At 46.0% G+C, this 13,533-nt stretch overlaps 1 protein-coding gene across 3 annotated transcripts in view; it reads right to left on the bottom strand.

Annotated features, from left to right (window-relative positions):
- LOC140717621 (spectrin beta chain, non-erythrocytic 1-like) overlaps positions 1-13,533 on the bottom strand; it is a 448,197-nt gene that overhangs the window by 316,105 nt on the left and 118,559 nt on the right. For all 3 annotated transcript variants that reach the window (XM_073031202.1, XM_073031201.1, XM_073031203.1), the window contains exon 2: positions 2,033-2,233. In XM_073031202.1, the coding sequence (XP_072887303.1) occupies positions 2,033-2,192 (160 nt within the window). In that variant the 5' untranslated portion in view covers positions 2,193-2,233. The remainder of the gene's footprint in view (positions 1-2,032; positions 2,234-13,533) is intronic.

Below are 13,533 nucleotides of genomic sequence, written 5' to 3'. Positions count from 1 at the left end.
TTGTTGCCCGTTGTAAGTTCTCCCCGGGTAAATGCTCAAAGGTTCATTTATTATCCAAGTACGTATGCAGAATACAACTCCGAGACTCTCCTTCTCCAGACAGGCACGGAACAAAGAAAACCACGGCAGTCAGTTCAGGAAGGAACGGCAAACACAATGAAAAGCGACAAGAATGTCGACCCCCCTCCCCCCTCAAGAAACTCAACAAGAACGCTGACCTCCAAACACCCCTCCCTCGCACAAAAAAAACCCAGAAAGAATGGGTGAAAACACAGAATTCTGCATTAACGCCACATCCATTCCATCGGGGCCTTTCAAAATCTGATAGGCTTCAATGAGATTCCCCCGCCCCTTTCATTCTTCCAGTGAGCAGCGACCCAGCGACATCAGACGCTCCTCATATGATAAGCCTTTCAATCCCAGTGTTGTTTTCTATGAACCTCCCTTGAACCCTCTGCAATATCAGCACGTCCTTCTCAGGCGAGGGGCCCAAGACTGCTCACAACACTCCAAGTGAGGCCTCACCAGTGCTTTACAAAGCCTCAACATTACATCCTTGCTTTTATGAAGACCTCGACATCCACCAGATTCAGTATCTCTCCGGTGACTTCATTCACAGCCACAACACCTTGCATCAAACAAACGCGTCCTTTTCCTCCCCCCGCAAATACAGCAAAAGACGGCAGCAAACCTTCAGGGCAACGTTAATGCCTGAACTGGCCCGAAATATAAAGGAAAGCAATGTAACGAGACCAGGAAGCAGAACCACACGACAAAAGTCACAATATTTCTAACTGAAACTTGTCCCTTCTCCCCATGATGGTGGGTGCTCAGCAGTACTTCGTGAATGGATTTTGAACTGGGCGTGGTCGGGAAGGATCTGTGCATGTCATTGAGAAAAGGCCCCTCCACCCACACCATGACCCACCACGGAGTCCATCCTCTCTTTAACCTCCCCTGTGTTGTCATGCCCTCTTCCCAACCAGGCATGAGGCTCCTGCATTTGCCCTTGGCGCCTGGACAGGGAACGCGCAGTTAGTTTAAGATGTCCGCTAGAGAAACCCGCTGGAAAGCAGAGATTGAGAATGAATTTAGGTTTCCCTTCAACGGTACACTGCCGTCTAACAGCACCTCACGCTGTCTAGTTTGACAGAACCAGGAAATACAGAATTAACTTGGAGCCATAGAAAAGTACGGCGCGGAAACAGGCCCTTTGGCCCATCTAGTCCATGCTGCAACCACTTAAATTGCCGATTCCCGCTGAGCTTCACTGGGACCACAGCCCTCCATGTACCAATGCAAACTTCCCTTAAACATCAAAATCGAGCTCGCATGCATCTCTTGTGCTGGCAGCTCGCTCCACAGTCTCACCACCTTCCAGGCGAAGAAGTTTCAACTCAAGTTCCCCTTAAACTTTTCACCTCTCACCCTTAACCCACGATCTTCAGATGTAGTCCCACCCAATCTCAGTGGAAAATGTCTGCTTGCATTTACCCTATTTATACCACTCATAATTTTGTACACCTCTATCAAACCTCCTCTTAATCTTCCACGTTCTAAGGAATAAAGTCCTAACCTATTCAATATTTCCTTCAGACCCAGCACCATCCTTATAAGTTTTTTCTGCAATCTTTCAACCTTATTTACATCTTTCCTATTGGTAGGTGACCAAAACTGCACACACTACTCCAAACCAGGCCTCACCAATGTCTTATACAACTTCAACAAAATATGCCACGAAAAATAAACTTCTTTTAATTGATTCACAGGATACAGGAATCACAAAAGACATTACCCATCCCCAGTTTTCACTGTGAGATATCATACTGGCTATTTCTAAGGGCAGGTCCACAGTCCACCATCTTGATGGATCTGGAGTCACATGAGGGTCACACAGATGACTTACCTCCTAGTGAACCAGGTATGTCTCTACAGTACGATCACCATTACCGAAAGACCGATTTATTTTACTCCCCGGCTGCCGTTTAAAACCCACACCGGCTGGTCGCCGGTCCGGAGTAAATCTGCCTACCTGCCAAGGCTTTGATACGCGAGCGCTCAAAGAGTCGCGCCGAGCTGTTCTCGTTGTCCCACTCCTCCTCGCCGGCGTCCCACCGGTTGTTGATGTCGTTGTACTGCTGCTGGATTTCAATGCTGTCGTAATCTGTGCCCGTTGACATCGTGCTGCTCATCCTTCGGGGGGCGAGGGGGGACGCACGCTCCTCGATCACAGCTGCAAAGCAAGAGGGGATGCGCTTATCACCGAGTGGTTCGGTTAGTGGTTAAAAAGGAATAAGCTACTAGGCCGCAAAACACAGCAGCAGAATTAGGCCATTCGGTCTATCAAGTCTGTTCTACCATTCCATCATGGCTGATTTAGAAAGCTAATGGCATGTTGGCCTTCATAACAAGGGGAGTTGCATATAGGAGCGAAGAGGTCCTTCTGCAGTTGTACAGGGCCCTGGTGAGACCCCACCTGGAGTATTGTGTGCAGTTTTGGTCTCCAAATTTGAGGAAGGACATTCTTGCTATCGAGGGAGTGCAGTGTAGGTTCACGAGGTTAATTCCCGGGATGGCGGGACTGTCATATGTTGACAGATTGGAGCGACTGGGCTTGTATACACTGGAATTTAGAAGGATGAGAGGGGATCTGATTGAAACATATAAGATTATTAAGGGATTGGACACGCTAGAGGCAGGGAGCATGTTCCCGCTGATGGGTGAGTCCAGAACTAGAGGCCACAGTTTAAGAATAAGGGGTAGGCCATTTAGAACAAAGTTCAGGAAAAACTTTTTCACCCAGAGAGTGGTGAATCTGTGGAATGCTCTGCCTCAGAAGGCAGTGGAGGCCAATTCTCTGGATGCTTTCAAGAAAGAGTTAGATAGATCTCTTAAAGATAGTGGAGTCAAGGGATATGGGGAGAAGGCAGGAACGGGGCACTGACTGTGGATGATCAGCCATGATCACAGTGAATGACAGTGCAGGCTTGAAGGGCCGAATGGCCTACTCCTGCACCTACTGTCTATTATTTTTAATGTATTATTTACTTATTGGGATACAGTGCGGAACAGGCCCTTTCGGACTGCGCTGCCAGCAATTCCCCCTCTCTGCTTTAATCTTAGCCTAACCATAGGACAATTTACAATGACCAATTAACTTACCAACCGGAAAGTCCTTGGAGAGGAGGAGGAAACCAGAGCACCTGGAGGAAACCTCACAAACTCCTTACAGGCAGCACTGGGAACTGAACCCAGGTCTCCGGTAAAGTGCTGTGCTAACCTCCATGGTACCATGCCACTCCCAACTTACTACCCCTCTCAACCCCATGGCTCCTGTCTGGTATTTGACGCCCTGACTAATCAAGAACCTATCAACCTCCGTTTTAAATATACCCATCGACCTGGCCTCCACAACCACCTGCGGCAATGAATTCCACAGATTCACCACCCTCTGGGCTAAACGAATTCCTCCTCATCTCTGTTCTAAAGGGACGTCCTTCTATTCTGAGGTTGTGCCCTCTGGTCCTAGACTCCCCCACTATAGGAAACATCCTCTCCACATCCACTCTATCTGTGTCCTCTGGTCCTAGACTCCCCCACTGTAGGAAACATCCTCTCCACATCCACTCTATCTGTGTCCTCTGGTCCTAGACTCCCCCACTATAGGAAACATCTTCTCCACATCCACTCTATCTGTGTCCTCTGGTCCTAGACTCCCCCACTATAGGAAACATCCTCTCCACATCCACTCTATCTGTGCCCTCTGGTCCTAGACTCCCCCACTATAGGAAACATCCTCTCCACGTCCACTCTATCTGTGTCCTCTGGTCCTAGACTCCCCCACTATAGGAAACATCCTCTCCACGTCCACTCTGTCTGTGTCCTCTGGTCCTAGACTCCCCCACTATAGGAAACATCCTCTCCACGTCCACTCTATCTGTGTCCTCTGGTCCTAGACTCCCCCACTATAGGAAACATCCTCTCCACATCCACTCTATCTGTGTCCTCTGGTCCTAGACTCCCCCACTATAGGAAACATCCTCTCCACATCCACTCTGTCTGTGTCCTCTGGTCCTAGACTCCCCCACTATAGGAAACATCCTCTCCACATCCACTCTATCTGTGTCCTCTGGTCCTAGACTCCCCCACTATAGGAAACATCCTCTCCACGTCCACTCTATCTGTGTCCTCTGGTCCTAGACTCCCCCACTATAGGAAACATCCTCTCCACATCCACTCTATCTGTGTCCTCTGGTCCTAGACTCCCCCACTATAGGAAACATCCTCTCCACATCCACTCTATCAAGGCCTTTCAATATTCAATTGTTCTGACAGTTCAAACTCTTCTAAATATGCTTGTCTCTCAAGATGATTCCCAAATCTGATTCATAGAGAGGTCCCTTGCTCTTCTCACATACACTGGAACAGGATTAGTTACGCTTACTGCATATGCTCTCTATTATACAACAGCCTGCTAATTACCACATATTACCATCGGTGAATTACCACTGCACAGTCACTTCCCGTAGAACTATTCCCCAGCCACGCCTTCAAAGAGAAAAGATCATCTTTTTAGGGTGCAGGGGTGACAGTGCTTAGGGAGGCTTGGGTGGGGGTGGATCATTGCTTTTGCCACTGCCTGGGCAAATGGAGGGGGCTTCGATATTTCTATTGTTCTACAGGGCTTCTTTGTTTCGTGGATGTCTGTGAAGAGGACAAATTTCAGGTTCTATAACTGCGTACGTACTCTGATATTAAATTGACTTTAAAACCTTTGAAAAAGGATGGTCTATCTTAGTACAGGTTTCCCCCGCAATCCGAAGGTACAGCGTTCCTATGAAACCGTTCATAAGCCAAAATGTCGTAAAGTGAAGAAGCAATTACCATTAATTTAAATGGGAAAATTTTTTGAGCGTTCCCAGACCCAAAAAAAACCCCACCAAATCAAACCAAGTAACACATAAAACCTAAAATAACACTAACACATAGTAAAAGCAGGAATGATATAATAAATTTACACCCTATATAAAATAGAAATATTGTAGGTACGGTGTAGTTTCACTTATCAAACTCAGGAAGGCAGCGAACCAAAATCGATTTGGAGAAAAAAATTGGCACGTACACGCATATGCAAACAACTGCCCGCACAAGGCTTCACGGTCATTGTAGTCTTTCTCGGGGTAAACACACGTATAAAGCGGGCGTCTTTTTTCGTAAAAGCGAAAATCCTCTTTGGTTAGCGAAAACAGGTACTAATGTAAGTCTTTCGTAACAGCGAGTTGTCGTAAAGCGAATGCTCAAAAGCGTGTATTAGGTATGATGGCTCGGCACCAGAGACAATTCTTCACAAACTGCAACATTTCTGATTTTAGATCACATCCCTAAAACAAAATGGCAGACATCTCTGTCCTGAATATAATCTCACAATTCAAATCTGGAAATGAGTAGTGAGTGCGTATATGGAACAAGGGTCTGTTGGACCTGCATCGGGTTCGTACCAAGAATGATGGTACAAAGGTCCTTGTAAAATCGCTCCATGGCCTGGTTTGACCATCCAGAGCACCAATAAATTACAAGGACAGATCTCTTTGGACTTTAGGTGCTTATTTGCTTGAATTTTCCAAGTATTAAAGACTGCATTTTGGGTCAATAGAATTGTTTCTGGTGCTGGGCCATTGTACCCAGTACTGAGACGTACAATCTTTTTACAAAGGTTTCAAAGTCCATTTAATATCAGAGTACATATACAGTTATACAACCTGAAATTCGTCCTCTTCACAGACATCCACTAGTTGGGAGATCGGATTTGGAAGCATTTTACAGCAAGGCTTTTCAAATATAAAGTTAGGATAGCTTGGACATATAAAAATCCCAACTGCAACAGGCAACATGGCTCAAATATTACACTTAAACTTGAGACGGCTAGATCTTAACTAAAATCATGAAGAAATTTCGCTAAAAGATGAAGAAAAAAGGTTAGGTCGCAGAATAACACACACAAAATGCTGAAGGAACCCAGCAGGCCAGGCAGCATCTATGGAAAAGAGTAAACAGTTGATGTTCCGGGCTGAGACGGACTGGTTGAATATTTGTTTATTTCTGTAGATGCTGCCTGGCCTGCTGAGTTCCTCCAGCATTTTGTGTGTCACATGGATTTCCAGCATCTGCAGATTCCCTCGTGCTTGCAGGTCACAGAATAGCCCTGATCTCACAAATGCGTCTAGCTGAACAGTCTCTTCCTGTTCTCAATTTTCAAATTATCGTGGGGCGGCATGGTAGCAAAGCGATCGGGGTAACGCTATTACAGCGCCGATGGCTCCCGGCTCGATTAATGACTGCTGCCTATAAGGAGTCTGCATGTTCTCCCTCTGACCATGTGGGTTTCTTCTGGTTCCCTCCCACATTCCAAAGACCGACAGGTTAGGGCCAGCAAGCTGCAGGTGTGCTACGTTGGCGCTGGTAGCAAAGCGACACTTGCTTTGTGAGCAGCCTGCGAAACGTCTTAATCCTCCAGCACAACCTCAGACTGCGTCGGGCGCTGAGGCAAATGACACATTTCATGTGATGCACGTAGCCAATCTCAAACTTAAATTTAGAGCGGTTGAAACATTGATTCAAAAGCAGACTAGAATTTACACTGAGGCCCATCTCACTGCAAAAAAAAATGGATTAAATGAACAAGTAGGAATGTCCTAAATAAGCATTTGGATCAGAAGATGCGGTCTACATCTAGCTTGTCCTAGTTTTAAACTGGGACACCTTTAAAAGAGATTGTAAAGGTCACAATATATCAATAATCCTGTGTTTTCCACACTGTCTATAGCCTCCTTCTCTACATGCAAAAGTTGCTTGCTTTCTCTCATCCTTCACCGCATAAGTTTTAATAACACACACAAAATGCTGGTGGAACGCAGCAGGCCAGGCAGCATCTATAGGGAGAAGCACTGTCGACGTTTCGGGCCGAGACCCTTTGTCAGGACTAACTGAAAGGAAAGATAGTAAGAGATTTGAAAGTAGTGGGGGGAGGGGGAAATGATAGGAGAAGACCGGAGGGGGTGGGATGAAGCTGAGAGCCGGAAAGGTGATTGGCAAAAGGGATACAGAGCTGGAGAAGGGAAAGGATCATGGGACGGGAGGCCTCGGGAGAAAGAAAGGGGGAGGAGAGCACCAGAGGGAGATGGAGAACAGGCAAACAACTAAATGTGTCAGGGATGGGGTAAGACGGGGAGGAGGGGCATTAACAGAAGTTAGAGAAGTCAATGTTCATGCCATCAGGTTGGAGGCTACCCAGCTGGTATATAAGGTGTTGTTCCTCCAAACTGAGTGTGGATTCATCTTGACAGTACAGGAGGCCATAGATAGACATATCAGAATGGGAATGGGACGTGGAATTAAAATGTGTGGCCACTGGGAGATCCTGCTTTCTCTGGTGGACAGAGCATAGGTGTTCAGCGAAACGGTCTCCCAGTCTGCGTCGGGTCTCGCCAATATATAAAAGGCCACATCAGGAGCACCGGACGCAGTATACCACACCAGCCGACTCACAGGTGAAGTGTCACCTCACCTGGAAGGACTGTCTGGGGCCCTGAATGGTGGTGAGGGAGGAAGTGTAAGGGCAGGTGTAGCACTTGTTCCGCTTACAAGGATGTGCCAGGAGGGAGATCGGTGGGAAGGGATGGGGGGGACGAGTGGACAAGGGAGTCGCATAGGGAGCGATCCCTGCGGAAAGCAGAAGGAGGGGGGGAGGGAAAGATGTGCTTGGTAGTGGGATCCCGCTGGTGGAGTATTTTTAATACTTCCTTTCTGCACCACCATGCTGAATTAATTGCATGAACAGCTTCTCACCCCTGAATTCCTTTGCAGCAGTTCAAAAGAGAATTCAAAATATTGTCTGAAAATTAATAGTCCTACTTTACCAAGTCATTTTTCATCCTGTCGTTGCTGTTCCACACTTAAGTAGCTTTCCAATTCTATTTCAAATTTCCAGCATCTTACTTTTTTTAAAAAAAACATTTGTTGTTGATTTAATATTTTTCTAACACAGAGATTTTTAGTTCCTCACATTGTGGGGCGGATGTAAGATATAAATAAATTCTAAATTCTTTCAAACAGGAACATACCACAGTCTACCCATCACTGAAACAGGCAAAGTATTATCTTTAATAAAGTTGATTAGATACAGGACCTCATTATTACAATTATCCCTAGTTTGACTCCAATTCTCTCAACGATTCTCTCAACCCATGAACACCACCTCACTATTATTTTATTTTTGTGTTTGCACTACTTACTTAACTATTTTGCATATAAAAATGGTTGTTGTGACATTGCCAGTGTTGTCGTGCAGTGGGTCGTGCTTGTCGCTCTCACTCTCGGCTCCCACCGCTGGCCAGCCGTCTCGCGGAAAGAAGAGCTGAACGTGTCAGTCTCTCCCTGCCAGTACATGGCCTCTCCGACAGCAAGCCTCACGTCGCGACTCCTCACCGGCGACACACACGGGAACTGAACTCCTCTCGGACTCGGGCTGAACTACAGGGGACGGGGAGGAGGTCCGGCCCCTGCACACATAGCACGCCAGGCCCACCGGTGTGTGGACGCGCCCTGGTGCCCGTGAACCAGACCCCCAGCGATGGGTAAATAGCCCCACTGCCTCGGGAGAGACGAAGGCTACGGGAGTAAAACCCAGACAGCAGATCCGGAGCGGAGCCCCTAAGGCGGCTGGACGTCACTGAACATCCTCCCGGCAGCTCCTGCGGCCGAGCCGGTGACAAACGTATCGCTTCATAAGCTTTCCTTCGGACTCCACCGGTGAGGCCAAGAGGGGAATCTTGACGACCGGGGCATCTCAGGATCTCCACACCTTCCGCCCAGGCTTGGGATGGTGATCATCATCACCCATTGTCCTGTCCTTCAAGAGAGAGGGAGATACACACACACACACACACACACACAGAGTAATTCACAGGGTTTTTCTCTCTATTATCATGTATTGCATTGTACTGCTGCCACAAAGTTAACAAATTTCACCACATATGCCGGTGATATTAAAACTGATTCTGAATCACCGCAGTAGGCCAGCAAGATTTACACTTGCTGGCCACTTTATTAGGTACACCTGCTTGTCAAATCAAGGATCTAATCAGCCAATCACATGGCAGCAACTCAATGCAAAAGAGCATGCAGACATGGCCAAGAGGCTCAGCTGTCGTTCAGGCCAAACATCAGAACGCGGAAGAAACGTGATCTAAGTGACTTTGATCGTGGAATGATCGGTGGTGCCAGACGGGGTGGTTTGAGTATCTCAGAAACTGCTGATCTCCTGGGATTTTCCACACACAACAGTCTTTGGATCTGGGGTTCCCACCCTGGGGTCCATGGACACCTCGGTTAATGGTCGGGGTCCACGGCATAAAAGAAAAGGTTGGGAACCCCTCCCCTAGAGTTTACAGAGGATGGTGCACGAAACAAAACACATCCAGGGTGAGTGAGAAACATCCGGTTAATGAGAGAAGTTGAAGAAAAATGGCCAGACTGGTTCAAACTGACAGGAAGGCAAGAGCAACTCAAATAACCACTCATTACAACAATGCTACAGCACAATACAGGCCCTTCGGCCCACAATGCTGTGCCGAACATGTACTTACTTTAGCAGTTACCTAGGGTTACCCACAGCCCTCTATTTTGCTTTTCTTTTGTAATTTATTTTTTATTGAAGTTCATCATCAAACATTTCCATAAAATGTATTTCAGATACTGTACTTATATATCATGTAGTCATATATGCCAGAAATCTCCACATAATTTTTATCTGAGGTATACACTTATAGAAAAGAGAGGGAAGAAAGAACAAGCAAAAGGAGAAAACTATGTACAAGTAGGGAGTGATTTTTTTTACAACATATTCATTGATTTGTGAGGATAGAATCAGGCTTATGAGGTGTTATGTAGTTAAACCATTTTCCCCAGTATGAATCAACTTATGATTAACAGATGGTGTTATCTTCTCCATTTTGTAAATGTTCATTGTAATTAGCTCCATGTACCTATCCAAAAGTCTCTTAAAAGACCCTGTCGTTTCCGCCTCCACCACCGTCACTGGCAGCCCATTCCACGCACTCACCACTCTCTGTGTAAAAAACCTACTCCCGACATCTCCTCTGTACCTTCTCCCCAGCACCTTGAACCTGTGTCCTCTTGTGACAACCATTTCAGCCCTGGGAAAAAGCCTCTGACTATCCACACGATCAATGCCTCTCATCATATCTTGTACACCTCTATCAGGTCACCTCTCGTCCTCCGTCGCTCCAAGGAGAAAAGGCCGAGTTCACTCAACCTGTTTTCATAAGGCACGCTCCCCAATCCAGGCAACATCCTTGTAAATCTCCTCTGCACCCGACCGCAGAAGACCACCACCCTGGGTTCCAGCCTTATACAGTTAATCTGCAAAAGTCTTAGTCGCATATAGATAATTAGGGTAATTCAAACTTTTGCATTGTACTGTATAATGTTAAAATAGGAAGATATTTATAGTATTAAGTGTCATTTGGTAACTGAAATGACATTGCATACAGTACTATGCAAAAGTTTCAGGCACCCTAGCTTTAATGTGCTGAAGACTTTTTACACAATGCTAAGTGGCTACTAAGGTTTACATATCTAATTAGCAATTAACAATCACAGACTATGGCTACATCAATACTACACCGGATAAATCCGTAATCGAAGCTTTTTCTTTTCTTTTTTACCCTTCATCCACACTAAAACGGCGTTTTCGTCCCCCAAAACCGGAGCTTTTCAGACACGCTCTCCAGAGTGTGTAATTTTGAAAACGCCAGATTGGCCGGATCAGTGTGGATGGGGTAACCGGAGAAATCTGAAAACGCTGTCAGACGGCAGCGCGCTATTTCATTGTTTTCTTGAACGCAACCTAACAATTTCAGAACAGACAGCAACGAGACTGAAGCCAGAAGAGTTAGAAATGTACTCACCAAATACTTTGACCCATAACTTACTGAATAAATAAGTATACTCACTTTGCCCTGTTTTCTGTCCTTGCTCGTATGAAGGTGGTTTCCCTATTTATGCAAGTACTTCTCTGACAATAGAAGTGTAACAGCCTAATGTAACGTTGTATGGAAATACAAGATAACACTGATGCAGACATGTTGTACACATTTAACAAGGCGCTTTATTAATGCAACAGAGTTTGTCAGTTTTTCAATGTTCGTCGTTAGCCGGGTCAATCTGTCCGTGAACTCCCTGTCAGTTGCCTCCGTACGCTCCGGTATTTGTTTATTTTTACTTTTAAGTTCTCCTGCGCGAAAGCCAACAGTTGACCGTCGTTTTAAGTGTTTCTAGTCTGTAACTACACAAACGCGCACTTTTACGGCGAGATTCAACACCAAACATGTCAGTTGCTTTCAGTAGATGTGTCCTGCGCATGCACAGGAGGAGGCGATTCGCCAAAATCTCCGTTTCAATGTGGACAGAGATATTTTTTTAAAAACGAACAGTGTGGACGCCTACCGTTTTTATGCGAAACTGGCGTTTTCAAAATTATCCGGTCTAGTGTGGATGTATTACAAAGAACTCCTTTATTTCAGGAAGGAACATGAACCCAAATCGGTACTTCCAACTCAAATGGCCGTGTAGCAGGTTGACAAATATTGGACGTTTTGTTTGCAGAGTTAATTTTGTCCAAAATTATTTGCTGAAACAATGACTTCATCACAAGTACACTTTTAGCTACCTTCTGTGCACTGCCAGCTTCCTAACCTCAGGCCTCTAGGCACCTGGCAGCCACGCTAAGCTAATGTGACAGATCTGGTGAACAGTCTTCACTGATAACTCTGTGTCACTCAGTAAATTGTATGCTAAGTGGGACATTGCTGGGCTCAAAAGAAATAAATTTACAGTGCAGCTGGCCATGTCAATTTAAAGAATAAAGAACAATACAGCACAGTACAGGCCATTCGGCCCACAATGTTGTGCCGACCCTTAAACACTGCCTCCCATATAACCCTCCACCTTAAATTCCTCCAGTCTAATGTTCTCTTAAACTTCACTAGTGTATCTGCCTCCACCACTGACTCAGGCAGTGCATTCCACGCACCAACCACTCTCTGAGTGAAAAACCTTCCTCTAATATCCTTCTTGAACTTCCTTCCCCTTACCTTAAAGCCTTGTCAATAGACAATAGACAATAGGTGCAGAAGTAGACCATTCGGCCCTTCGAGCCTGCACCGCCATTTTGAGATCATGGCTGATCAATTCCTTATCAATACCCGGTTCCTGCCTTGTCCCCATATCCCTTGATTCCCCTATCCATAAGATACCTATCTAGCTCCTTCTTGAAAGCATCCGGAGAATTGGCCTCCACTACCTTCCGAGGCAGTGCATTCCAGACCCACACAACTCTCTGGGAGAAGAAGTTTTTCCTTAACTCTGTCCTAAATGACCTACCCCTTATTCTCAAACCATGCCCTCTGGTACTGGACTCTCCCAGCATCTGGAACATATTTCCTGCCTCTATCTTGTCCAATTCCTTAATAATCTTATATGTTTCAATCAGATCCCCTCTCAATCTCCTCTTGCACTGAGCAGTGGTGCCCTGGGGAAGAGGCGCTGGCTGTCCACTCTGTCTATTCCTCTTAATATCTTGTACACCTCTATCATGTCTCCTCTCATCCTCCTTCTCTCCAGAGAGTAAAGCCCTAGCTCCCTTAATCTCTGATTTACTCAAAGCCCATCTAAAACTGCCTGTGTGTGACATATCGCTCGCTCATTGCTCCCGAGGCATTCCGGATGTCTCTCTCTCTTACTCTCTGTTGTTGCGGTCGGAGGATGCTACCAATGTTGAAATATGACTCTTCCAGTTTTATGTTTATATATTCTGTATTTTCACCCATTCTTTCTTGCTGCAGTTCTGCGCGATTTGTTAGGTTATCTTTGGTGTTTGGGGGACGATGTTCTTGCCATTTGCACGATCTGTCTTTCTATGTGGGGGGGTTGATGCTCTTTTTTCCGTTTGCACTATTTTTTCGCGTGAGAGTGTTCAATGATTATGCTGCCGTTTGTGAGATTTGTTTGTGCGGCGGTGGGGGGGGGGGGGGGTGCTGTTCTCCTTTGAATGACCTCTACGGTTCTTCTTTGTTTCCGTGGAGAAGACGAACCTCAGAGCTGTGTACTGCTTACACATTGTGATGACCAGTGAACCCTTGAAAGTGGAGGAAACTGAAGACGTGAGAGGGATCACAGCAACTTCTCCCAATCCAAGCAGGGTATTTTGATGAAAATACAAGGAGTGAAGGAGAGCTACAGACAAATTTAATGCTTCAGTTCAATCCCAGTCACTTGAGCCAAAGGGGTCAGCAGGCATGTCCGTGGAACTATCCATTAACATCCACTCTTATCCTAGAAAACCCACATCAATCACTCTCTGCAATCTCTCCGGCTGGAAAGACCCAGTGAAAAGCACATGCCAGCACCCACTGACCCTAACGATCCCTCAACGTCACCATTTTTCAGTGGGGG

Source organism: Hemitrygon akajei, chromosome 28 (genome assembly GCF_048418815.1).
Source record: "Hemitrygon akajei chromosome 28, sHemAka1.3, whole genome shotgun sequence".
Taxonomy (NCBI): Eukaryota; Metazoa; Chordata; class Chondrichthyes; order Myliobatiformes; family Dasyatidae; genus Hemitrygon; species Hemitrygon akajei.
Note: the sequence above shows the minus strand (reverse complement) of the source record. Positions and strands in the feature narration are given on the sequence as shown.